The following is a 27,783-nucleotide window of genomic DNA, read 5'->3' as shown; positions in this document are numbered from 1 at the left end:
TAAATAAAAAATTAAAAAAGAAAACCTTGCTAAAGGAATTAATAAAAGGAGGGCAGGGTGGTGGTTCACCTGGACAAGTGCACTGCACCCATTACCAACCACAAGGACCTGGGTTCAAGCCCCCAGCCCCCACCGGCTGGGGAAGAGCTTCACAAGAAGTGAAGCAGTGCTGCAGGTGTGTCTCTGCCTCTCTCCTTTTCTGCCTTCCCCACCCTCTCAATTTCTCTCTGTTCTATCAAATAAAATAAATTTGTTTTTTAAAAAGGAATTAATAAAAGGTTATTTAAATATAAAAAAACTTGTATTTGATGCTTAAAAGACACACACACACACACACATACACAAATATCCTACTAGCAAGTCTAATAACTTTTTAAAGTTTATTTATTTATTTATGTATTTTGCCTCCAGAGTTATTGCTGGGGCTCAGTGCCTGCACTACAAATCCACTGCTCCTGGAGGCTACTTTTTTCCTTTTGTTGCTCTTGTTGTTTATTGTTGTTGTTGTTGCTATTGTTATTGTTGTCATTGGATAGGACAGAGACACCGAGAGAGGACAGGAACACGAAGAGGGGGAGAGAAAAGACAGACAACTGCAGACCTGCTTCACCGCTTGTGAAGTGAACTCCTGAAGGTAGGGAGCGCGGGGGGCTCAAACCAGGATCTTTGCACCGATCCTTGCTCTTTGAGCCATGGGCGCTTAATGCACTACTGCCTGGCCCTCAAGTCTAATAAATTTTAAAGGGCTCTGAAAAGCTAACATTCTAGCTTGTAACTAATCAGATCACTAGAGAAAACAAAAAGAAATAGAGAAAAAGGTAAATATTAATGATGGTTTACAGAATGGCTAAGTGTTCACTGACTTAAATCTTTGACTAGTGTTCCTTCAAATTGCTACAGAATTTAAAGCTCTTACAGTTTTCAATAACTAGTCAGATAAGCTGACATGATTTAATCTCTCTGATAGCTATCTATGATATCAGATCGTTTAAAGGAGGTTTTGATCTTTGAAAGCATAGCCAAAATAGTTCTTGGGCAGGTTAGTATAAACCAAAGTTGATTTTGTGGGGTAGAGGGGAAAAAAAATTCAAGTAGTAATACCATGGTTTGTAGCAGTAGATTCCAACTAGCTATTTCGTAATTTTAGACTGATGTATATTTAATGCCTAACTTGGTACCTGAAGAGATTTGGACCCAGTAAGCTATCTGCTTTAAAGAGCAAGAGTTCTCAGGAAGCCAAGGTTCCTGGGTTAACTCCTGATATATTGACTCATAGAGGCAAAATAGACACAGAGATGCTGAGATGAGATCTAGAACATTTAAGACTTAATTACTGCCACAACCACCACCACCTAAATCCTAAAGAAGTCTGTTCATGTTGGCACTGTCTGTTCTGCTTCCTGCCTAAATCAAGTTCTCTGTAACCTGGAATTCTTGATGTATTATAAAACTTGCTATCAGAAGGGTTTGGGCACTTAACAATACTTCATTGCATGAATGCAAAGTGGAAGGACTAATGTGACAAGGTCCCCACTTCCTTAGCATAACTGACTCCATCTTGACCTGAACCTGTGCAACCACTTTACTTGCCAACAAGAAATAGATCTTAGTGTTCTGAAATTATTGGTTAATTCTTGATTGGTGATTGTTTCCATAATGGGCTGTCCTGACTGGAGTAACAGACCATCTTAACCACCACATGTTGGCTTCTGTAACCTAGCTTGCTCCCTGCCCCTGCCCCTATAAATGGCTGTGCTGAACTCGGGACTGCACTCTGAGCACTTTTAGCTGTGAGTGTAGTCACCGCTGGCTTCATAAAGACTCAAATTTGACTGAACTGGTCTTGGGTGGTCTGTGATGCTTACCCTACAACACTAATTAAGTTTCTAACACTACAAGAAAAGACATTCTGCAGAAATGTCAAGGTACTTCAAAAAACATACTATTAAAATGTTAACAGTGGTTGAAAACTACAGGTAGCTTTATTCCTTTTTCCTGTAATTTTTTGAAGATTTATTTATTTATTTTTATTATCTTTATTTTTATTGGATAGAGACAGCCAGAAATTGAGAGGAATGGGAAGTTAGGGAGAGAGACAGAGAGACCTGCAGACAGAGGGCCTGCAGCCCTGCTTCACCAACTTGTGAAGCTTTCCCTCTGCAGGTGGGGGGCGGCTCAAAGCTGGGTCCTTGCACACTGTAACATGTGCACTCAACCAGGTGCATCACCACCAGGTCCCGAAGATTTATTTATTTTATTATGAGGCAGAGAAAATAAAAGAAGAGAGAGGGAAGTCTGCTCAGCTCTGGTCAATGGTGATGCCAAGGAAAGAGCCTGTGACTTCTAAGGTCTCAGGTATGCAAGTTGGTTCTCTCATAGGCTGAGAAAGCTGAGCTATCTCCCTGGCACTTGCCTATTAACTTATTATTTACTTATCATCTAATACACGCACTTTTACATACACTGCATTTATTCTTCAGTATATTTCTAGATTACAGCTGAAAAGATTGAGGTTTAGAATTAATATTGAATTAACTGGGTGGGGGAGATAGCCTAATGATTATGCAAACAGACTTTCATGCCTGAGGTTCTGAAGTCCCAGATTCAATTACCTGCACCACCACAAACAAGAGCAGAACACTGGTAAAAAAATAAATATAGAAATAAGCTTCTTTTCAGGTGGGGGTAGATAGCATAATGGTTATACAAAGAGACTCTCATGCCTGAGGCTCCAAAGTCCCAGGTTCAATTCCCCATACCAACATAAGCCAGAGTTAAACAGTGTCCTGATTAAAAAAAAAAAAAAATTAACAAAAGAAATAATAAGTAGGGATTCCAATTCGAGCCCCGGCTCCCCACCTGCAGGGGAATAGCCTCACAGGCAGTGAAGCAGGTCTGCAGGTGTCTATCTTTCTCTCCCCCTCTCTGTCTTCCCCTCCTGTCTCCATTTCTCTCTGTCCTATCCAACAATGATGACCACAATAATAACTACAACAATAAAACAACAAAGGCAACAAAAGAGAGTAAATAAATAAATAATTATAAAAAAATAATAATAAGTATTAGAGCCCAGTCTGAAACTTGTCTCCACTAGTCTAGTCTATACTTTTTCTACTACACTAGGCAGGCGCTCCCAAGGCCAAAATAAGTCTTTTGCCATTAAACACCGTGAAGAGGTCTTTCTAAAATTCAGGTCATATTCTTTTTTAAAAAAAGTTTTTTTTATTTATAAAAAGGAAGCATCGCTCTGACCCATATTGTACCAGGAATCAAACTTCAGACTGAATACTTACAAGTCCAATGCTCTGCTCACTGCATCACCACCTCCAGGTCATAGTAGGATAAATTTTTAGGGCAAGATTGTTCAGAACAGTAAATGGGTTTAGCAGCAGATAAATTAACTATACCAGTGTATACATATAGGGAAAACAGGACAGTACCATATCATCTTATTACACTTTATAAACAACAACAAAAACCTTAGCATGAAAGGATCTTTCATAATAATTTAGTACAATTCCCCATACAATGAGAAGTCTATACAGTATTTCTGATTTTCAAAATCAGCTTTAGTAATAGTAATGATCCAGAACTAACTGCCCTTGATACAATCGGCTCCACTGCTGTTTACTTGTATGACTTTTCTCATTTAGAACTAGTTTTGGCTTCAATAATCAAAAGCAAGTATATTTCATATGTAATGTCTCCAGTTCTTCCATAGTCTTTTTATTTTCTGAACAAAATAGTCCCAGTTCCCTCAATTTAGGTTTTCACAGCTGTCTTTTTAATATAATCACAAACTTGATTAAAAATAATCCCTTTTTTCTTCAAAGTACATCTAATAATGAAATTAATTTTTGTTTATAAATATTTTGTAGGTAATGGGTCTAACTTATTTAATGCTAGGAAATGATTGTGGACTAAGCTCAATTCAAACTGAATACCAATGCATTTTTAAAATAATTTTTTTTTTTTTATCAGAGCACTGCTCAGCTCTGGCTTATGGCAGTGTGGGGGGTTGAACCTGGGACTTGAGAGCCTCAGGCATGAAAGTCTCTGTGCATAACCATTATGCTATACCCCCACCCAATTTCTTAAATTTTAATTTGATAGGACAGAGAGAAGTTGAGAAGGTGTGGGGGGTGGATAGAGAGGGAGTTAGACACCTACAGCACAGCTTCACCACCTATAAAGTTCCCTCATAACCAAAGGTGTCCAGGGGCTTGAACTCCGATCCTTGTGCATAGTAACGTGTGTTCAACTGGGTGCACCACTGCCCAACCCCAATAACAATGAAGTTTTTAGTCTTCTTCACTTCTTCCCTTGCCCAAAATAATAACACAAAACAGGATTTTAAAAGATATCCTTAACTGTATGGTTATATATTACTAGACTCTCATTTTCTCACTTTCAAGCCTTGTCTAGCTTCCTATCACTGGGACCACAGCAATGATGTTAACATTTCCAACATCCTTCAAGTTTTTCTCACAATTATGAATTAGCCCATAAGAAGTCTAGCTCTGAGATCTTCAAATACCTATTTTCAGGCTGTGGAGACAGCATGAAGATTATGCAAAAACCTCTTATGCCTAAGACTCTGAGGTCCCTCCCAGGTTCAGTCCTCAGCATGACCATAAGTTTCTGCCTCAGTCTCTCTCACATTAATATATATATATATACATATATATATATTATTTCCTTCCCTCTTGTATTAAATGGCTTGTTGTTGAGGTGGTCTGGTGTCGGGCTGCACCGCGGAGAAGAGAGCGGACGTCCAGAGCAAAGGGGTACACAGATCTTTATTATAGGATGGGGGGGAGGTTTGGTTCAGACCACGTGGAGCCAGCCAGCAATGGCCGACCACGGGGGGAGAGCAGGGAGCGAGACCTCAGAGAGGGAGAGCCGAGAGCCCAGAGAGAGGGGAAAGTGGGTTGTCATCAATTTTCACATACGAACGAGCAAGCCATGGAAGTAAGTTAACAGTATACACACTGTCAGAAAAAAGGTTGAAGGATTCTGGTACAGCTTTTAGTGCAAGAAAAACAGCATAAAGTTCTTTGTACTGAGGGGAATTATCAGGAAGCTCAGTAAAGAGAGGTTTAGGAGATTGTTTGTCTGGGTAATATATAAGGGCAGCAGCTCCCCTTTTTCCGCCATCAGTAAAGATTGTAGGAGCAGAGGGAATGGGATCCCGAGAGAAAAGTTTAGGTGCTAGTAGAGGCAGAAGAGGTAAAGAAGCTATCAATTTATTAGAAGGAAAATGGTTATCTATTTGTCCTGGAAACCCCACGAAGCTTATGGCAAAGCGGGAATGATGGCGTATAAGCCACTCTGTATCTGTGAGAGAAAAGGGCAGAATGATTAAATCCGGTTCTTTCCCTAAGACCTGCACAGACCTATTTCTCCCTTGGCGAACCATGAATGCTAACGCATCTATCTCAGTGAGGAGTCTTGGAGCTCCTCCTACTGGCGTGTGAAGCCATTCGAGAACCCCATGGTCTTGCCACAGTGCCCCTACTACTGTGGGGGTGGAGTTGAAGATTAGAAGGTTTACTGGAGAGGAGGGGGAGAATCGAACAAGGTGCATGTCCTGGAGGGCCTGGTTAACCCTTTCCAGTGCCAAGGAGGCCTCGGGAGTTAACTTACGTTTTGAAGAGGGCTGTTTGTTTCCTTTCAACAGGTCAAACAGTGGTTGGAGGCAGCTTGTGGGCAGATAGAGATACTGCCTAAGCCAATTTAAATTTCCTAGAAAACTTTGTAAAGAAGCAAGAGTAAGGTTAGAAGGGAAGGTAACATTAGGTCGGAAAAAGGGGAGCTGCTGCCCTTATATATTACCCAGACAAACAATCTCCTAAACCTCTCTTTACTGAGTTTCCTGATAATTCCCCTCAGTACAAAGAACTTTATGCTGTTTTTCTTGCACTAAAAGCTGTACCAGAATCCTTCAACCTTTTTTCTGACAGTGTGTATACTGTTAACTTACTTCCATGGCTTGCTCGTTCGTATGTGAAAATTGATGTCAACCCACTTTCCCCTCTCTCTGGGCTCTCGGCTCTCCCTCTCTGAGGTCTCGCTCCCTGCTCTCCCCCCGTGGTCGGCCATTGCTGGCTGGCTCCACGTGGTCTGAACCAAACCTCCCCCCCCATCCTATAATAAAGATCTGTGTACCCCTTTGCTCTGGACGTCCGCTCTCTTCTCCGCGGTGCAGCCCGACACCAGACCACCTCAACAACAGTAGCTATCTACAATTTTTAGTTTTCCAGATATTTATAAATGAGATAAATGTATATATACATGCATAATATATCTGAATGTACACATACACATGCATCATCTCTAATTCTAGGTTCTCTACATGTGACTTTACTTTCATGTTGCTGTTCTTTCTGCAGGTGACCTTTACCATACTCTAGTACCTTGACTCAGGAACGTACAATCTACCCTTGGATCCAATCCACTGTTATCCTTATTAATAAAAATCTCCACTGTAAGCATTTCCCCAGTGATTTCCCCTTCGTTGCTATGAGTGGCTATTCTCAAGGACCTCAACCAGCAAGACATCATTTAACAGAAATGATAATGTACAAAACGCTCTGCCAAAGTAGAGCATATAACACATGACACACCACTCCCCCGACTCCGTTAATCATTACTCAGCACCTAGATTAGTGGCCCTCAGTTTAATTTTAGCACAGTCATGGAGAGGAATATACCTTAGTGAGAAAGTACATGCTTTCTATGCATGAGGTCCTGGGTTCAGGCCCCAGCATAATACACACAAAATTAATGATATCGTGTAGGTATGTATCTTTTTTAATTTTTAAAAATATTTTTTATTTATTATTGGATAGAGACAGAGAAACTGAGAGGGGTGGGAAGATATAGAGGGAGAGAGACACCTGCAGCCCTGTGAAGCTTTCGCTCTGCAGGTGGGAAACAGTGGCTTGAATCTGGGTCCTTGTGCACTGTAATGGGAGTGCTTAACCAGATGCGTTACCACATGGCCCCTAGGTATGTTATCTTTATAAGCATTCTCAAGCACATTTCAAAAAAAAAATTCTTTACCAATAAAATAATTTTATGCATTAAGAGCTATTTTATTTGTTCCATATGAGATAGTTTCACATGAGAAAAAAGGTAGATCACCACTCCAGTATAGAAAGCACCAGGAGGGAGCAGGTGGTAGCGCAGTGGGTTAAGCACATGAGGTGCGAAGTTCAAAGACCACCGTAAGGATCCGGGTTCAAGCCCCCCACTACTCACCTGCAAGGGAGTTGTTTCACAAGCAGTGAAGCAGGTCTGCAGGTGTCTATCTTTCTCTCTCCCTCTCTGTCTTCCCCTCCTCTCTCGATTTCTCTCTGTCCGATCTAACAACGACGACATCAATTAACAGCAACAATAACTACAACAACAACAACAAAATAATAATAATAACTATAACAACAACAAAAAGACAACAAGGGCAAAAAAAGGGAAAAATGAATACCAAATCTGCCAAGTCCAAGTTACATTTTCAATATAGCATGAAATCGCCCATATCTATATGATCTTTCTGGTTTAGTGAGTCTCACTAGCAGGAAGAAGAAGCCTTTCTTTGACTCCCTTAAGCCAGTTTAAATGTGAAGAACAAAGTGAACTAAAATTTTGTTTAGCATCTCTAAGTACTAATTCAAAAAAAAAGTTCATATTATTCAGCAATACTGAAAAGATGGATCAAAACATTGAATTGCAAATCTAGTTGGCACACAAAGGTAACAATAACCATATTACCCAGTGAAGTCAGGAACATGCTATAAACTACATGGATATTGAACTAGATAGCACTAAGCACTTAGTTTATTTATACATATATTTATTTAAACTAACACTCTAACATCTAGGTTTAAAATCTACTATAATATCACTAAACCTTCCCATGCAGTTCTGCAAGGGGGAGGCAACCTCACTTATACAACCCTATTCCAAAGTCATAAGGAATAATTGCACACCCCTAAAATTATAAAATTAGCTTAAAGCCTTGCTACTTGTTTTTTAGAATTATGAAAATGAAAACACATTCATAGAAAGAAACCCAATTCATCACAAAAAGGATACAGGAAAAATGTGAATTTCCACAACCCAGGGCCTACCAGTAACTCTTTAAATAAGACTTGAAGCTATTTTGCATCTAAGTATATAAATGTATATATATATTTTTATTTTCCATTTTTTTGCCTTTTTAAAAAAATTATTGTTGTAGTTATTATTGTTGTTGATGTTGTCATTGTTGGACAGGACAGAGAGAAATGGAGAGAGGAGGGGAAGATAGGGGGAGAGAAAGACACTTGCAGACCTGCTTCACCGCCTGTGAATCGACTCCCCTGCAGATGGAGAGCCGGGGCTTGAACCGGTATCCTTAAGCCAGTTCTTGCACTTCGCGCCACGTGCACTTAACCTGCTGTGCTACCGCCCGACCCCCATAAATGTATATTTTTAAGAACACAAATAAAAAAATCACTTTAGATTGGTCTTAATTAACAATGTATTGTGGATACTTTTTTTATATCCTCAGACACGGATCTACTTTAAGAGTTACAAAGTACTGCATCGGATAAAGGCATTTATTTAACCAGACTTTTCTTGGGGATTATTTAGATTTTTTTCTAGGTTTTAAAAAACATTCAAATAATATGGTAATAAATATTTTTGCACACAAATTCCTTTGTCTATTTGTTTTTAACTTGAGTCCTGTTCAGCTCTGGCTTATGGTGGTGATAGGACTCCAGAGCCTCGAGCATGAAAGTATTTTGCATACTCACTATGATGTCTCCCAGGACCTACATACAAAGTATTGTGTACAAGTGTAAATATATCAGAAAGTCAAATTCCCAGAAGTACTGTCTGCTTTTTTGAATTGAATGCATTCTAATCAAGAAGCCAATGTATCTACAAAAGAAACCAGAAAAAAACTGCACGCTTAAGGGCAGTGGTTAAAAGATGCCAACTATTAGGGGTGAGGAGGTAGACCATCTGGTAGTATGCATGCCTCATCATGCATAAGGCCCCAGGTTCGACCTTTAGCATTATACTAAAGCACCATGACACCCTGGGAGCGGGGAAGTTCCACGAATGGAGGAATAGTGCTATAGTTTCATCCTCTCTGTTTAAAAAAAGATGCCAAATATTATCTCAAAGTTAGAAGTTAAAGTTTTAAATTAAAAAACTGGTAAGTTAGGAAAAGTAAACACTGAGAAAGAGAGAGAGAGAGACTATACCATGAGAAAGAGAAAGTAAAAGCCTAAATAATGAATCCTCACTAAAAGAAAAGGAAGAAAAAGAAATAGCAGAAATCAAGCAAGATAAAGATGTTTAAAAAGACACTTTGGGTCTCCTGCTTAAAAGTAAGGATTAAATAAAACTGGCTAGGGCACTGGGTGGTGGTGCACCTAGTAGAGCACACATGTTATCATGCATAAGGACCAGGGTTCAAGCTCCCAGTCTCTACCTGCAGGAAGGAAGTTTCACAAGCAGTGAAGCAGTGCTGAAGGTGTCTGTCTCCCTCCCCTTCCCTCTCAATCTCTCTCTGTGTCTATCAGACAAAAAAAAAAAAAAGTATTTAAAAACAGTAATAATACAGGTTCTATCCCCAGCACCTCCATGAGTCAGAGCTGAGTAGTACTCTGGTCTTTTTCTCTGCATCTTTCTCTTTGTACTTCTCTCTCTCATTTAAAATAATACTTTTAAAAACAAATATATATATATATATATATATATTTTTTTTTTTTTTTACCAAAAGATTTGGGGTATAGACTATTACAGAGCTAGGCCTGTTAAGAGATGGTTTAAATGACTACTGACACCCCTTTACTGCTGGGACTTCAAAGGTTGATCTATTCGAGTAGGTCTAAAATGTTAAAAGGAGATCACCCACCCAAAAAAAGGAAAGCAGCAGTCTCTTTCATTTCTGATGAGTTTGACAGGGAATAGTAGTAGTTGCCTCACACATGCAAGACAAAGCTTTCTTTTAAAAAGTCCAGGTTTAAAACAAATTTTAGAGATTCAGCCTATATATTTCAGTTATTCATAATCTCTATTATTTTTTTTAAAAAAAACTATATTCAAAATCCTACAATTCCCTAGATCAATTCAGGGTTTACCTATCTTTCACTGAATATAGAACACAACCAATAACTTACCTTTTCCAAAATTCTAGGATTTGAATGCCACAATACAAATTGATTCATGTTTTTGTCCATTAACAGTCTGTGGATTTCTTTAAATGATGTCCATTTTAGAGTCCATGGCTACCAGTGTCCTGCAAAACTGAAAACCTCAAGAATGTCAGTGGACATACAACAAAGTTACCATTTAAATACCAATTTTGTTATGAATATTTGTAGTAACTATGATCATGAGAACAGATTTAGATGTGGAAAAGTAATATTAGATGTCAGGCAAAGGCAAAAACCAGTAAAGCCACAGGCCCTCTGGAATATACCTAAAATAGACCTACTAGCTTCTTCCAAAATGGAGACCCCAAATCTTCATCTGCAATATTCTTGCCTTTAGGTTCATGATTAGTCAACAATTTGTTCTGCATTATCTTAACTCTTTTTCAGCCACCAGGTTCCAGATGATACCATGATGCCAACCCGATTTGCTTGGGCAGAGGACCCTACCTTGTGTCTTGGAGGCCTGCCTTCCCAGATCCCTGCCCCACTAGGGAAAGAGAGAGACAGGCTGGGAGTATGGATCGACCTGTTCACTGGGGAAGCAACTACAGAAGCCAGACCTTCCACCTTCTGCACCCCATAATGATTCTGGGTCCATACTTGCAGAGGGATAAAGAATAGGGCAACTATCAAGAGAGAGGATTGAATATGAAGCTCTGGGGGTGGACATTGTGTGGAAATGTACCCCTTTTATCCTAAAGTATTGTCAATATTTCCATTTTATAAATTTAAAAAAATTTTAAAAGTAATGAACATGACATTAAAAAGTAGATTAAAGTAGCAAAACTAGACTTACTCTTAGCTGAGATATTAACATTAACATAAAGCTAGAGAAATCTCAAAGCATCACTGTGTGTCATGTATGCATTCATATGGTAGGTATGATGTGGATGCCAATACTTCTCAGAAACTGGCGAAACACGTCTGAAAGGCAGGCAAACTTTTAAAATTTAAACTAGCAGTCACTAGTTACATGTCTACTTTTTATTATTTACAATTTATTCTTTATAACATACATTTTTGTTTACAGGTTTGTTTCCTCTTCATTAAAGAAATAAAGGTATAAATCCAATTCAATCCAATTGTATCTAGATCCTCTTAGGAACACGAGAACACGTCTTTCTTTAGTCAGGAAGCTCAGACACACAATCGCCTCACGGATGATGGGACTCTATCAAGCTCAGCTCCCACTCCACAGCCTGTGTCACCTGCACTTTTTTCTATGTGACAACCAAAAACAATCTGGTTACAGACTTGTTTCTTTGGGTGTGTGTCCAGTTTATTTCTTATTGGAAACACCTAAACAATTTCTTGACGAATGATACAATTCCATCTTAAGGGATTAATTTTTCTGGACACCTCTTCCACTTGTCTGCAAGGAGTTAACCTCATGCATACACACAACCGCTGAGTGCTCTGATTGTATTTCCATAAACAGCTATTTTCAATTTTGTCCATGAGCTATTTCTCACTTACATCTCAAATGTTAAAAAGTCTCCCCAATATAAGAAGAAATTTAAGAAGTCAAGTTGTGGGTTCAAAAATCACTCAGCACTTAGAAGTCCCTCACTACAACCGCAGCTGATGGGCATCATTAGATGCCCAACTCCCACCTCTCATCATTCCTCCAGAAGTTCTTCCCAACACAGTAGCCTAAAAAACAAAAGCCAAAACCAATCGCCTTATCCTCTCACCCACAGCAGAAAGAACAATATTAAGGCCTCCTCTCAATGTCAGTGACCATGTAACAATGTCCTCAGTCTCTTCTGCACAGGCATCCTCATGAACCACGGGTTGGCCATCACTTCTACATTCAATGGTAGGTTTACTGAAGTTCGGGAGAAGTTCCCTCTGCAGAATTAGAGACAGGTTCTTCTGTTCGTTCATTCATTCATTCATTCATTCATTCATTCATTCATTCAACAGCATTTAAAGAATGCCTCGTAGTAGAGCAGCACGGTCTCGGATTAAGAGGTGAAAAGATAAAACGAAGGCAGTCCCCAAGACCCTTCCCCAGCAGAACAGTGGGCAATCACCTCCAGGCTGGACCACCTCAGTGCAACCACCTGGCGCCGACAGATACTCTGAAGCCCAAGACTCCCAAGTCCTGGCCTCTTCCTAGAAGACTCAGCCCGTTGGAGCCCTGCAGCCAAAGTTGCTCTCAGCCCTGTCTCTCCAGGTGGTGCCACGACAAGAAGCCTTTCCTCAGCCTCCATCTAGTGCGAGATCCACCCTCACCCCGTCCTGGCGTGGAGGCGGGAACCTGACAACCGCCCAACCCCATCATGCGCCCTAGTGCGGGTCCAGGCTCGGCCTGCAGGTTACCTGTCCGGATGCAGGATTCCAGGACCATGAAAGCTCCGCCCCTTTTCATGCAGACGCCCCCGCCCACAGCCAGGTCCCGCCTCCTTGGCGGAACATCCTTTGCGTCACATCCTGTCAGACTACGGTCCAGCTCCTGACCTACCAGTAGTTTGGTGTATCGACGTCACTTCCGGTGTGTTTCCGGTTTCCCGGAGCCGGCTTACTCTTCTGATCTCCTTTACCGAGTCTCGTGCGTTCCTTTATGGGCTCCGATTGTGTTATCCAACCCAGAGAAGTGCGCTTATTTCCTCTTTATAGTTTTTCCTTTCTTTTTTTTCTCTTTCCTTTTTTTATTAAAAGATCTTATTTATTTATGAGAAAGATAGGAAGAGAAAGAGCCAGACATCACTTTGGCACATGTGCTGCCAGGAATCGAACTCGGGACCTCATGCTTGTGAGTCCAGAGCTTTATCACTGCGCCACCTCCCAGACCATTTTTTTTCTCTTTCTAGTACCTTGATAGGACAGGGAGAAATTGAGATGGGGGATGGAGAAGAGAGACACTTGCCAGACCTGCTTCACCAACCATGGCGCGGACCCTCTGCAGGTGGAGAGCTTGGGGCTCAGTCCCCGGGTCCTTGTGCATGGTGGCATATGTTCTTAACCGGGTGTGCTACCGCCAGCACCCCCCCCCCCACTTTATCCTTTTTAAGGTTTTCTCTTATGCTGTCACTTTTCTCGGTTCTTTTTAAACTTTGAAGGCGTCCCTGCGTTCCTAGCTCATTCAACTACACAGGATTTTCGTTTGATATATATTGTTGCACTATGAAAGCATTTAAAGAGTGTTCAACAGTTAAGTTGGTACTCAGCGACCGCCAAGTGGGCTTCTGCAGATAAAGATGAAATCTTATACGGGAACTTGACTCCTATTTGAAGTCACCTGCTGTCTGTGGCCATATCACCCTGAACACACCCGATCTCTTCTGGAATTGGAGTGGGTATAGGGGTCCTATATGTTAAGAAAGATCTCAACAGGTGAACGGTGGAAGATTGGCGCCTCAGGAGATTGTCATAGCAGCACAAGCAGCAGTCATTCACTTGTGACCAACAAGAAATACAAATCTCAATGATACCAAGGTCTGGATAAATAATAACTTGAACCAAATTAAGAGCTTACTTATATTTGATAACCCAATGGCTAGAATTGACTTAAACGTAATTTGATTGGACTATGCTTTATACAATTTTAGAATTTCTTTATTATTGGATGAAGATGAACAGAAATTGAGGGGGTTGGGAGGGAGAAAGGAAGAGAGAGAGAAATACCTACAGCCCTGCTTCACCATTTGTGAAGCTTCCCTCCTGCAGGTGGAGACCAGGGGTTTGAACCTAGAACCTTGGACACTGTAATGTGAGCGCTTAACCAGGTGCACCATCACCTGGCCCCCAATTTTAATTTTAATTTTAATTAATTTTATTAACAAATAGGTGCGTCAGTATATTACCTTCAGATCAATATTTAAGATACTGACAGGATAAAATGATTAGTCTCCTAAGTATTATAATTTAACATGCTTAAACAATTTAAGCCCAATATTAGAACTTAATCAGTATACATATTCAAAATTTTCAAATCTTTGTAATAAGTAATTTGTACTTTATTGCTAGAATTTTCTCAACAACTCACTTATTACAAACTAGCTTTTTTTCATTCAGCTGTATTCTGTCTCTCATGTACTTAAATTCTTTAATTTTCGTTTTTAAAGGTTTTATTTATTTATTCATGAAAAAGATAGGAGGAGTGAGAGAAAGAACCAGTCTGGTACATGTGCTGCCAGGAACTGAACTCAGGACCTCACATGACAGTCTAATGCTTTATCTACTGCGCCACCTCCTGGACCACCATTCTTTAATTTTCTTAGCCAGAAAACACATCCTGTAATCTCTTCGTAACACCAGTGGAGTCACTATGGCTAAGTAAGGACAGATTCTCTAGCAAACTGCATTAAAGTATACCTTTTAAAACTCTGACCTGGAATCTTAAGAGACAATAGTTTAAACTCACAAAAAAAGTTTACAGTAAATTTTATATGGTTGTTTAAATGTTAAAAGTAACCCTTTGGGAGTCGGGCTGTAGCGCAGCGGGTTAAGCGCAGGTGGCGCAAAGCACAAGGACGGGCATAAGGATCCCGGTTCGAGCCCCGGCTCCCCACCTGCAAGGGGAGTCGCTTCACAGGCGGTGAAGCAGGTCTGCAGGTGTCTATCTTTCTCTCCCCCTCTCTGTCTTCCCCTCCTCTCTCCATTTCTCTCTGTCCTATCCAACAACGACGACAACAACAATAATAACTACAACAATAAAACAACAAGGGCAACAAAAGGGAATAAATAAATAAAATAAAATATTAAAAAAAAAAAAAAGTAACCCTTTAACTTTATTTTTTATTTTTAAAATTTTATTAGTGATTTAATATTGACTTACAAAATTACATGTCAATAGGAGTATAAATTCACTTCATTACCACCACCAGGGTTCTGAATCTTCAGTCTTCTCCACTGCAAGCCACCACATGGGCCAGACATCATCTCTGCAACTATCTGTCTATATTTATACATCATTTCCCCATTTTTCTTCCTGATCCAATACTCTCTTCCCCTCCAAACCACTCATGACAACATTACTACCTCCATATGTCCCTCTCCTTTCCCTCTTCTCTCTCTTGGTGCTGAAGAAGCTGGAGTTCAGAGCCCTCTTATCTTCCTCTATCACTTCTCCCGCACTGGGAGTATGCATCGAGGTTGCTTTTGGGGTACAGAAGGCAGGACTTCTGGCTTCTGCAATTGCTTCTCCGCTGGACATGGGTGTTGGCAGGTTGATCCATATCTCTAGCCTGTTTCTATCTTTCCCCAGTGGGTCAGAGCTCTAAGAGGCGAGGTTTCAGGACACACTGGTGAGGTCATCAGCCCAGAGAAGTGAGGATGGAGTTACGGTAGCATCTGCAATTTGCTATCTGGAAGGTCAGACAAAATGGTTAATGAACAGGAACCCAAAAGTAGATAGAGCAGATGAGATGAGGGATTTTAGGATAGAAGAAAGCTTGAAAGTCCATCTCAAGCATGTTCCTGGGGGCAAACAGTTATGATAGTTTTGCTTGAGTTTGATAGCTAGCCTGAAGTCGGATATAAATATTGTCTGAGAAAATGGTGTCAGAGTAGAGAAAAGGGCTAGAAAGTTGGATTAGGGCAGTGAGTAGCTCCCGTTCTTGAAAAAAAAATCTGTAGATACAATTAACAATTTACAGCCATCCACCTGACCTAGGCATATATATATATATATTAGTATTTAGCAGCAGAGCCTGTGGAACCTCTGAGTCCCTATTGGTCTGAGCTCGCAGCTCATGGTCACAGCTGGGAACACTGCAGGCTGCACTCTTTCAGGACCAGTCAGGGCAGGATACCCCAACCTCCCTTCGGAAACTGAAGTTATTTATCCCTACTGTGGCTGCTTTATGGTGAGGGCAAGGTCCTGGGAAGGCCCACATGAGGGATTATGATGATGTTCATCATGTAAGTGACCAGTATAACCCTTTCATTTCATAGCACTTTAAAAATGCCTCTTTTCTTTAGACTAAATAATTAGTTACACCCAATGAGAATGACAAACATTAAATTTTCTATCAGAACAAAAATACATGTACAGCAATTGTATAACATAAGAGTTTAGCCAAATTGTTAAAGTCTTAAGACATTATGAAATAATTATTATTTACTTTTAGTGGGAGAGGCAGAAAGACACACAAAGAAGGAAATCAGAGCCCTGCTTAGCTCTGATCCAAAGTGGTGCTGAAGGACTTAATTAGGGATCTCAGAGCTTCAGGCATAAAATTTATTTGCATAACCATTATGCTTTCTCCCCAGGCCTATTATAATTAAATGACAGTTTTCAACATCATTCTAGTTACTAGGTCTGTCCCCAGCTCTACAATTCAAAAGATATTTAAAAGATTTTTCATTTCAATCATATTCTTTTTGCCTTTATCCCCACTCGTTTTGTAAGATTGAGACACACCCAAAGTGAGAACTACTAATTGGCCTAGTGAAAAAAATTAAAAAAGGAAAAGAGAAACTACCAACAATTGTATTTCCTATAAACCATTAATTCGCCCCCCCCCAAAAAAAAAAAAAATCTCTGATGAAGACAGTTTGACCAACATGATGATCCCAGAAATTGTCCCAAGAAACCAGCCCCTCTATAGATAGACCTGCAGTGGTGCAAATCTGGACTCCGTAGCAAACCCATCTATTTTCCTCCGACTTTGCAGTGTGGCCAATGGAAGGAATGAAAACGACCTGCGTTTGCAGAGAATGGTGGCCAAGTCGGGCAGAGGGCTGGGGCGGAGAAGGGATGGCGAGGAGCCGGGGACTGGAGGCGGCGCCAGGCGCGCATTGGCCACAAGGCCTCCTGGGTGGGCCGAGCCAGAGCAAAGGCAGCAGCCCGGGGAGGCCCGAGGCAGAGGAAGCTCTGCAGCTGGAGCAACATGGCCGAGTACTCGAGGCTGCACAACTGCCTGGCGATGATCCGCCTGCGAAACCCTCCGGTCAACGCGATCAGGTAACAGGCTTTGTCACCTCCTGTTACCAGCGGGGAACAGCGGGGACCTTAGCACCCTGCATGCTCAGGAGACTGACTCTCTCCCGCCTGTTAAAAAAAAAAAAAGACTCAAGTTGAGCATGGCTATGTATGTGTAGGGTCGCTTGGCCATTCGCTGAGAATTCTCGTCCTGGACTATGGTTGGGACAGCTGAACTTCAACGGGCTATCCTGGTGGCTTCTTCTCGCTGTTGAAACCTCTGTTTGCAACTGTGTTCCAAAGATCATACTCCAGGGTTCGCGGGACCTTGATCCCTCAGTTCCCAGCCTACTATCGAGGCTAGGAATTTGCCACGAAGTTTTTAGAAATATAAGTCCCGATTTAATGCCAATGCAGTACATAGAGAATTGTGCCCGGACTCAGAAATGCAGTGTTATGTACCCTGACCTATATACCTCAGGGCCTTAGGACTTTTAGTGGAAGATTCCTGTCAAAGTTTATCTTACATTTTTAAAGACTTTTTTTTTTTTTTAAGAAGAAAGTGAGAGAAAAAACTAGAGCATCACAAGGAAGACCAAACTCAGGACCTAAGCTTGTAATTCTATCACTTTACTCATTACACCACCTCCCAGGCCATCCACTTCAGACTATCTCTCTGATTTATTTTTTATTTATTTATTTTTTTATTTAAGAAAGGATAAATTAACAAATCCATAGGGTAGGAGGGATACAACTCCACACAATTCCCACCACCCAATCTCCATATCCCACCCCCTCCCCTGATAGCTTTCCCATTATCCCTCTGGGAGCATGGACCCAGGGTCATTGTGGATTGCAGAAGGTGGAAGGTCTGGCTTCTGTAATTGCTTCCCCGCTGAACATGGACGTTGACTGGTCGGTCCATACTCCCAGTCTGCCTCTCTTTCCCTAGTAGGATGGGTCTCTGGGGAAGCAGAGCTCCAGGACATATTGGTGGGGTCTTCAGTCCAGGGAAGCCTGGCCGGCATCCTGATAGCATCTGGAACCTGGTGGTTGAAAAGAGAGTTAACATACAAAGCCAAACAAATTGTTGAGCAATCATGGACCCAAAGGTTGGAATAGTGGAGAGGAAGTGTTGGGGGGGTACTCACTGCAAACTCTAGTGTACTTCTGCTTTCAGGTATATATTTTGCACTAGTTTATGGATACGTGTGAACATATGCTCTCTCTCACAGAACCTGGTCTATATCTAGGTTTTGGGACTTTGTTAGAAAGTGATCCACCTGGGATGGAATTAGAGAATACTATGAAAGGAAAGGTCTCACCTGAGTAATGAAGCTGAAGAGTTGTCATTCCACATGTGAAGTCTCTGGACACAGTCTGAGCTGAAGCATGTTGAGGTGGCATTGATTAGGTTGCGATCGGCAGATGCAATATTATTTGATATGGATTGGGAGAGGCATGCAGGAAAGTGGGCCCTAACCTAAGGTTCGAGGACTGGGGGAAATATAGACTCTATAGTGGAGATGTGAGGTTCCTGCTGTCTTAGGGTTCAAAAAGACAATGGATAGTTAATGCTATCATCACATTATTTGGTAATTGGGTTAACTTTGAAAAGTCCTTTTGTTAGGGTTTGCTGTATAGTACCCAGTATCTTGTATATAGTTGTGCCACTGGTTGCTTCTGATCTACTTGGTCTAGGCTTTTGAGAGAGTCCACATATCAAAGACTCAGCCTATATATTAAAAAGACTCAGTCTGTGTTTTAAAAACTTCAAGACATACAATTAATTTTCCCCCTCTCATATTAATTAACTAGTTATTTATATGACTACACTTTACTAGGAGTGTACATAAACACCATTCCCACCACCAAAAGACTGTGTCCCATCCCACCCACCCACCCCTACCCCCCACCGGTCCAGGAAGCCACATGCCTACCCCTCACCACAGGGTTTTTACTTTGGTGCCCTACTCTCTGATTTATTTATTGTAGAGAGACAGGGAAAAGCTAGATAGAGAGGGTGAGAGACATCTACAGTACTGCTTCAGCGCTGGTGAAGCTTTCCTCCTCCAGATGGGTAGGAGGGCTTGAACCGAGGTCCTTGTACCTGTACCCTCAACCAGGTACATACCACCTGGCCCCCATTTCAGTATCTTAAGTAGCATTTTTTCTGCAGAACCACTGTGCTGTTTTTTTCCTTCTGTTTCATTTGTAGTGCCTTCCTTGTTAAATCATTAACCCAGATTTGTGCAATACACTCAACAAGTATCACATTTATTTATTTATTTACTTACTTACTTACTTACTTATGTTTAACTTAGAGCCAGGGAGTAGTTGAACCCTAGACTTTGAACAGACATGATACTGATATTATACACACACACACACACACACACACACACACACACACACATACATATATATTTGAGAGAGAGATCTTTGGTGAAAATTCCCATCACATGCTGCTGAAGCAAAAAGACTTAAGTGAAGAGACCTGCTAATTTTAACGAGTGTTTACCCTACTGCCGTCAGAATTGATTTTATCATTACTATTATAATCATTTTAATGTGCATTTTACATTTAATATATTTAATAAAAGGAAAAGCCGTATAAGGATGGTGTATCCATTCAGTTGTCATTTCTTAGAAAAAAACAAATCATAGGAGCCTTGTGGTGGCTCACTTAGCAGAGTGTATACACTACCATGCTCAGGGACCAGGGTTCAAGGTCTTGGTCCCCAGATGCCGGGAGGAAGCTTCATGAGCAGTGGAACAGTCATACAGGAATTTCTCCTCTCTATCTCTACGTCTCTATTAGAAAAAAAAAAAACTGCTAGTGAAATCATAAGCATGTGTTAATGACTGCACTGTAAAACATTAATCCCCTCAATAAGGAAAAAACAAAAAGACCGCTGGGATCAGTGGAGCTCATAACCCAGCAATAACCCTGGTGGCAAATTAAATAAGTAAAAAAATTTAAGAAGACATTTTGGTTTTGGTGAAGATAGACATAAAATCACATACCAATTTTGAACTACTTTCCTGTGCTCTTAACTATTTTTCACCTTTTTTTTTTTTTTTAAAATTACCAGAGCACTGCTCAGCTCTGGCTTATGGTGAGGTGAGGGATTGAACCTGGGACTTGGAAGCCTCAGGTATGAGAGTCTCTTTGCATAACCATTATGCTATCTCCCCCACCCTTGCCTTTGCCTATACTCATAATGGACAAGTATGCTCAAGAAGAACTTGGGGGACAAGTTCCAGAATCTAATAGCCTCAGCTAGAAATGTTTTCTAGCGGTCAGGTGGTGGTGTGCCTGGTTGAGCACACAGGCTACAATGCTCAAGGACCCAGCCCCCCCACCCCCATGTCCCTAACTGCACGGGGAAAGCTTTGCTACTGTGATATTTTGTAAGTGCATTTTGCTCTTTCTAAAAGTTAAGTTCTTTCACTTTACATAGAAGATGTATAAAAATATCTTTATTAGGACCAAGCGGTGGTCCTTAAGCACTTACATTACACAGTGCACAAGGAACTAGGTTCAAGCCCCTGGTCCCCACCTGCAGGGGAAAAACATCACTAGTGGTGAAGCAGGACTGCAGGTGTCTCTCTGTCTCTCTCCCTCTCTATCACCCCCCTCCCCTCTTCATTTCTCTATCCAATAACAAATAAATAAATATTAAAAAGAAAGTGCTGATTTGAAGTGGTCAAGCTTATGGTAGAATGCAGGGAATAATCTCTAAAAAGATTATTCATTTATTCAGCTCAGTGCTTACTTAATTTGTAGTAAACACATATTTTATTTGTTGAGAAAAACTGAAAGCTTAATTATAAACATCTAGGGGTTTTATCCATCATGTATGTGTTTAATTTTTTATTATAAGGGAAGGGAAAAACTCTGAGATGTGGTAAAAATTTAATTCTGACTAACGTTTTCTGTAATTTTGTCTTGTAGTCTAGCTGTACTCCACGGAATAAAAGAGGCTCTTCACAAAGCTAGAACAGACCATTCAGTAAAAGCCATTGTGATTTGTGGAGCAGATGGAAAATTCTCTGCAGGTAACCAGTGTTACAGAGAACTTGATAATCCCATGTAAGAAAGAAGTTAGAAAGGAAAAAATTTAGTTAGTTTCAGGCAGAAAAAATGATTTTCCTAGAAAAGCATAAGGGGTTATCACACTTCACTACAAGGACCTATCTAGGACAAAGTGCCCATTATTGGAAAATAAACATTCTTTTTACTACTAAGAGATATTTGATACATACATAACATGCATAAGTCTAACGTATAGGACACTTTGACTTTTGATACATTTATATTGGCATATGATTGCCATTGTACCTTTAGCTAACAACTTCATTCTGTCATATATTTATTATTTCTTTGCTAGTGGTAAAAACTATCTAACTCTGGTCTCTCAGCAAATTTACTGTTCACAAAATAGTTTTGCTGCCTATAGTCACTATAACGAAAATAAACATTTTTTTCAGGTCTTCAGCATTCATAGAAATTGATCAGATACTGGATCATGGAAATTTGTCTCAATAAGTTACATTAAGAATATATAGTGTGAGGCCCTGGCCTCTACAGCACCACTTGAGGATAATAAAGATAACACGAGTTAGAACTTTATGAAGAAAATCAGTGCTTTCTGTCTATCTCAGTCAATAAAATTAAGTAAAGTAATATTGGACCAGGGGGGTGACTTAGTAGGAGAGCACATCTGTGAGACCCCAAGTGTCATCTCAGCGAGAAATTGAAAAAGAAGGGGGTGACAGAGAGGGAGAGAGACAAAGAGATACCTGCAGCACTGCTTCACCATTCACAAAGCTTTCCCCCTGCAGGTGGGGACCAGAGGATTGAACCCAGGTCTTTTTGCATTGTAACGTGTGCACTTAACCAGGTGCACCACCACCCAGCAGCCCCCCTCTAGCTTCTTAGGGCTAAATCTTGCATCTTCTACTTCTTTCTCTACCCCATAGTCTTATGGATTAACCATTGACAGAGAGCAGAAATGTGTGGTTTTTTTTTTTGTTTGTTTGTTTTTTGCCTCTAGGGTTATTGCTGGTGCTCAGTGCCTACACCATGAATCCACTGCTCTTGGAGGCCATTTTTCCCCTTTTGTTGTCCTTGTCGTTGTAGCCTTGTTGTGGTTATTATTGTTGTTGATGTCATTCATTGTTGGATAGGACAGAGAGAAATAGAGAGAAGAGGGGAAGATAGAGAGGGGAAGAGAAAGATAGACACCTGCAGACTTGCTTCACTGCCTGTGAAGGGACTCCCCTGCAGGTGGGGAGCCAGGGGCTTGAACCGGGATCCTTATGCCAGTCCTTGGCGCTTTGCGCCACATGCGATTAACCCACTGCGCTACTGCCTGACTCCCCTGAGATTTCTTAAGAGTTATCTACTGGGGTTGGGAAGATAGTGCAATGGTAGTAATCAGAAATGCATGTGAAAGACTGCATGTTCAATCCTTGGTGTTACCAGTAGCCAGAGCTGAGCTGTGCTTTGCCTGGAAAAAAAAAAAAAAAGAGTTATCTAGTATCTTATTGTTGTATAATATGGCTATAACTATCTAAACTCTCTTTCCTTTTTTTTTCCTGTGTGTGTGTGTGTGTGTGTGTGTGTGTGTGTGTGTGTGTGTGTGTGTGTCTTTAGGTGCTGATATCCATGGTTTCACTACTGTTAGGACCTCTGACACAACACTGGGAACTATAGTAGATGAAATACAGAGAAACGAGAAGCCTGTGGTGGCAGCTATTCAAGACATTGCCTTAGGAGGGGGACTAGAACTGGCCTTGGGCTGTCACTATCGAATTGCCCATGCAGAGGTAATAGCAGTGTCTCTGTGGGATTTGGGGGTGGGTGAAGCCGTCTCTTCTCCTCTTTTCCATCCTCCTTCTTAAGTTTTTCCAGGGACCAAACTGGGAACTTCAGACACGAAACTCTGGAGATCTACCAGTTGAGGCACAATCTCCACAATCTTCCGAGCCACAGAGGATGGGGGGGGGGGGCGGCGGCGTGGGGAATGGTCTTCTTTGGGACAAGTTCTAAATAATGTAGTCATAGACCTCAGAGGTGAGTGTTTTTTAGGTGGGTGCATTGACACCTTACCGTAAGTTGACACCTTAAAGTTTTTTGTTTGCTTGCTTTGATATTTTTGGTCTTTTTCAGATATAAAGAGAGATGCAGGAGGGGACAGAGGGCAGGGAGCCATCACTGAATCCTTCAGTGCTCTGTGGTCTGGCTTTAACTGGGTCACACACATGGAAAAACAGCATACTACCAAAATGAGCTATTTCTTTTTCTTTTATTATTATTATGTTTATTTATTCCCTTTTGTTGCCCTTGTTGTTTTTTTATTGTTGTGATTATTCTTGTTGTTATTGTTATCATTGTTGTTGAATAGGACAGAGAAATGGAGAGAGGAGGAGAAGACAGGGAGGGGGAGAGACAGACACCTGCAGACCTGCTTCACCGCCAATGAAGTGATTCCCCTGCAGGTGGGGAGCCGGGGGCTTGAACCTGGATCCTTATGCCAGTCCTTGTGCTTTGCGCTGCCTGACTCTCTTATTATTATCATTATATTTACTTTTTTTTTTGTTAATGTTATACCAAGCATGCACATTGCCATTGTTGAACAGTACTTGGGCCAACTCTCTCATTAGAGATAGAGAAAAAGAAAGCAGAGAAATGCCGTGCCGTAGCTCCACTGTTCTTGGAGCTCCCCTCTCCTGTCTCTTGATCTTTCATTTTCAAAATCAGGAAAATAATAAAGAGTTTTCCTTTATCGATCACATTAAGTTCTATCACTACAGCTGTCCATGGTGCTTCCGTGTGATACCAGGAAGAACTTGAACCTAGGGCCTCACATATGGAAAAGCACTCACTCCATTGGGCAACTATCTCCTGGCCCACATAAATATTTTTAGTGCTGTACTCAGTTGTTAAGGAACAGTAGAGTGGTACTGGTTTTAAACTGGAATAGTTTTTTAAAAAAACTGTTCATTTGTTAATGAGAAAAGGAGAGAAAGAGAATGGGGGGAAGAGAGCACCACTCAGCTCTGGCTTATGTAGTGTCAGAGTTCTAACCTTGGACCTCGTGCAGGCACATCCTGTGCAGTACTCTTGCTTAGAAATGTTGGACTGTGTCTCACCTGATGGATAAGTAGATGCTAACCTGAGCCTCCTGAGTACCCTTTTGCTTCTTTGAACTTAGCCTTTGAATTTCCCCATGATCCATCCAGGGGGAACTCCTGGGTCAGCAGGAGCGGACCTCCAGGAAGCTCTGGCCCAGTAGTACAGCCCATATTGTATTTTGCATATCCCCTTTATTCATTTATCCATTGACCAATATTTGGGCCATTACTTCTTTTTTTTTTATTGGCTTTTATGAATAATGGGTTCACATTCTTTTGTGAGTGTTTTTTCATTTCTCTTGGGTATATACCTAGGTATGGAATTGGTGGATCAGATCGTGGCTATTTTTACTCATTGAGGAGCTGTCAAACTCCTTTCCAAAGTGGCTGCATCATTTTACATTCCCACAAACAAAGTCTGAGAGTCTTGTGTTTTCTATGTTCAGTCTCACACTTGCTACTATCTTATTTATTGTGGGTGTGAAGTGATATCTTATGGTTCTGATTTACATTTTCCTTGGTTGCTAAAAACCTTTGTATATGCCTTTTGGCCATTTATATCTCTTCTTAAGAGAAATATCTATTAGAATTCTTTTCTTGCCATATTTAATTGGATTACTTGTCATTTTATTACAGAGTTGTCAGATTTCTTTACATATGCTGGATATATGAGTAGAAATCCCTTTTATCGTTCTGTGTGTGCTGCCTGTTTCTCAGGGCACTGAAAAATTGTTTCTAGAGATTATTTTTTGTTATTGTCTGAAAAAAACTATGCCAGGGTCAGAGAAAATATGCTTAAAATGTTAAAGATTTGTTCCAACATAAAGACTTAGGGGCAGCATAACTTTTTGTGCTGCTAGTTAAAGGAGAGGATATGTACTAATTTAGCTTATAAAGGCTTCTGGTGAATCCTATAAAGTCTTGTTTTAGAGCTGGCAAGATAGCTTACCTACCTTGTCATGCACACAGCCTAGGTTCAAACCTGACCCCAAAGCACTGGAGGTGGGGGTGTGGGTAGCTTCTTTCTGTTTTTGTCTCTCTCTCTCTATATCCGAAAAAGTTGGCTTGGCGCAGTGATGCTCCAATAATAACAATTAAAAAAAAACCATGTTTTGAGAGGGTGGAAACTTAAGGGAGTGCTTTCTTGGACTCTGAACATACTGTCTCCTTCTAACAGCCTTTCTGCACTCTGTCTGTGATAGGCACGAGTCGGCTTTCCAGAAGTCTCTCTAGGGATTCTTCCTGGTGCAAGAGGAACCCAGCTTCTCCCCAGACTCATTGGAGTTCCTGCTGCACTTGACTTAATTACCTCAGGTCAGTACCAACCCTACCAAGAGTTTTCTAGGCTGATATGAGGAGCTAGACTAGTGTTTTTTTTTGTTTGTTTGTTTTGTTTTGTTTTGTTTTTTAAGAATTTAAGAGCATACTTTAACTTCATTGACATCAGTTTTCTCATATGCTCTCCGAGGTTCTCAAGCATGACTGTGAGGACCAAACATGGTGTGTCTTCTAGATGAAAGTATATACTAAGGAACCAGGTGATGGTGCAACTGGTAAAGCACACAAATTAACATCCGTGAGATTCCAGGTTTGAGACCCTGGTCCCCTGCAAGCTGTAGGAGGCCAGTGTCTCTTTTTCTCTCTCCCTCTCTCTTCCCCTCTCTTGCCCTATTTGTTTCTGTCTTTATAATAATTTTTTAAAAAGTATATTCCAAGTGTGAATTACATTGAGGGCCTTTTTTGTCTCAGGTGACTTCTCATGGACAGTAGGTTTACAAAGGATGTAGTATAGTTGGATTCAATTTAGAAATTGTAATTTAAGCAGTTACAATACAAGTTCTGATGGAAATATCTCAAGTTTATGTGTGGAAATGAGTGAATTTTTCTTTTTAGTTCCCAGATATTAAGATGTCAGTACAAATGGAAAATTCTCTTTTTCAGTAGGGAATGTGAACAGTGCATTGCTAGAAAGTAATTAGAGACCCAGTACCATAACTGAGCATAACGGAGACTTCCAGCTGAGGAAAAACTGGAAGACAAAAACCTAATGTAATTTTGTAAATCAATATTAAACCATTAATAAAATTACATATATATATCCTGTACAACTATTTATTTCTGTCCCTTAACTCACTTATACATGTATGTAATGATAGCACCAACTATATACCATAAATGTGGTGAAGGTTAAGTTAATACATACAGTATACTTAGACATGGTAATAACTCCACAAGTGTTGTATATTGTTATTCCTACATTTGTCTTCTCAGGAAAAAAAAAAAAGGAATATTGGGCTATTAAAATTTTTTATTAGTGACTTACAAAATCATGAGATCCCAAGGTATATATAATCTCACACAGTTCCCACCACCAGAGTTCTATGCTCCCATTCCTTCCATTGGGAACTGAAATAGTTTTCCCAAGGTCACAGATATGGGTTGAGTTTTATTTCTACTTATGCATATTATCTCTACTTATATATATTTGACTGTTTTTTTCTATGGTTCTGCCTTCTCTTCCTTTCTAAGTCACACCTACACCTATACTATTTCCAAATGTCCTGCCTTTTTCCTCTTCTCTCTCCGGGTCCTGATGAAATTGAGCTATTTTCTTTAAAAATAAGAAGAGGCTCTTGGTATTAGACCATACCTAGAGAATGGACAATAAAAAGAGCACAAGCTTTGATGACCTGTTTTAGAACTTAACAGGGTAAACTGGTATAAATATGTGTTGATGTTAGCTACTATGCTTGTGTTAATTTGTATAGAGCACTAATACAGTAGCTATTAAGAATGATGATATAAGAAAGCATAAATCTTTTGCCTTTAATGAATAATGATAACACCAAGACTCTTGCTTTTTGGTTTGGAAAAAAATTTTGTAAGAAAGGATACTATTAAAAAGGGTTGGGTAGTTGCACACCGGGTTAAGCACACAGTACGTCTCAAGAACCAGCACAAGGATCCTGGTTCAAGCACTTGGCTCCATACCTGCAGGGAGGTTGCTTCACAGACAACTGAAACAGGTCTGCAGATGTCTATCTTTCTCTCCCTCTCTATCTCCCCTACCCCTCTCAAATTCTATCTGCCCTATCCAATGAAAAAAATAAATAAAAAGGAAAAAATGGCTGCCAGGAGCAGTGAATTTGTAGTGCAGGCATCAAGCCCTAGTAATAACCCTGGAGGCAAGCAAGCAAGCAAACAAACGGATACTGTAAAAGAAATCAGTTGTGGCGGCAGGGCTTGGATCACCTGGTTAAGTACACACATTACAGTGCACCAGGATCCAGATTCAGATCTCTGGTCCCCACTGCAGAGGGAAAGTTTCATGAGTAGTGAAGTAGTGCTACAGGTGGCTCTCTCTGCCTCTCTATCTCCCCCTCTCTAAATTTCTCTCTGTCTCCAATGATAAGTAGATAAATAAATTAAATATTTTTAAAAAGAAATCAGTTATGACTTAATGTCAACAATTTGATACTAGTATGAATGAAGGAAATACACCAGCTTTGTATGTGCTGTTCCCACAGGAAATTACTAACTACATTTAGATTAAATTAA

The 27,783-nt window shown here is 40.6% G+C and overlaps 2 protein-coding genes across 3 annotated transcripts in view; one reads left to right on the top strand and one right to left on the bottom strand.

The window, feature by feature from the left end:
- MAP3K13 (mitogen-activated protein kinase kinase kinase 13) overlaps positions 1-12,538 on the bottom strand; it is a 140,592-nt gene extending 128,054 nt beyond the window's left edge. Inside the window, exons 1-2 of one of the 2 annotated variants that reach the window (XM_060172099.1) lie at positions 11,906-12,538; positions 10,176-10,302 (exon numbers count right to left, since the gene is read on the bottom strand). The gene's annotated coding sequence lies outside the window, so the exon portion shown is untranslated. Of the gene's footprint in view, positions 1-10,175 lie in introns of both variants that reach the window. The other variant, XM_007529804.3, reaches the window with a different exon arrangement.
- Positions 12,539-16,981: 4,443 nt separating this feature from the next.
- EHHADH (enoyl-CoA hydratase and 3-hydroxyacyl CoA dehydrogenase) overlaps positions 16,982-27,783 on the top strand; it is a 57,650-nt gene continuing 46,848 nt past the window's right edge. The window contains exons 1-4 of the mRNA XM_007529803.3: positions 16,982-17,124; positions 21,041-21,144; positions 22,745-22,917; positions 25,428-25,539. Of these exons, the coding sequence (XP_007529865.1) occupies positions 17,051-17,124; positions 21,041-21,144; positions 22,745-22,917; positions 25,428-25,539 (463 nt within the window). The 5' untranslated portion in view covers positions 16,982-17,050. The remainder of the gene's footprint in view (positions 17,125-21,040; positions 21,145-22,744; positions 22,918-25,427; positions 25,540-27,783) is intronic.

This window comes from Erinaceus europaeus, chromosome 14, assembly GCF_950295315.1.
Source record: "Erinaceus europaeus chromosome 14, mEriEur2.1, whole genome shotgun sequence".
NCBI classification, from domain to species: Eukaryota; Metazoa; Chordata; class Mammalia; order Eulipotyphla; family Erinaceidae; genus Erinaceus; species Erinaceus europaeus.
The sequence above is the reverse complement of the archived record's forward strand: the minus strand, read 5'-3'. Positions and strand labels throughout refer to the sequence as shown.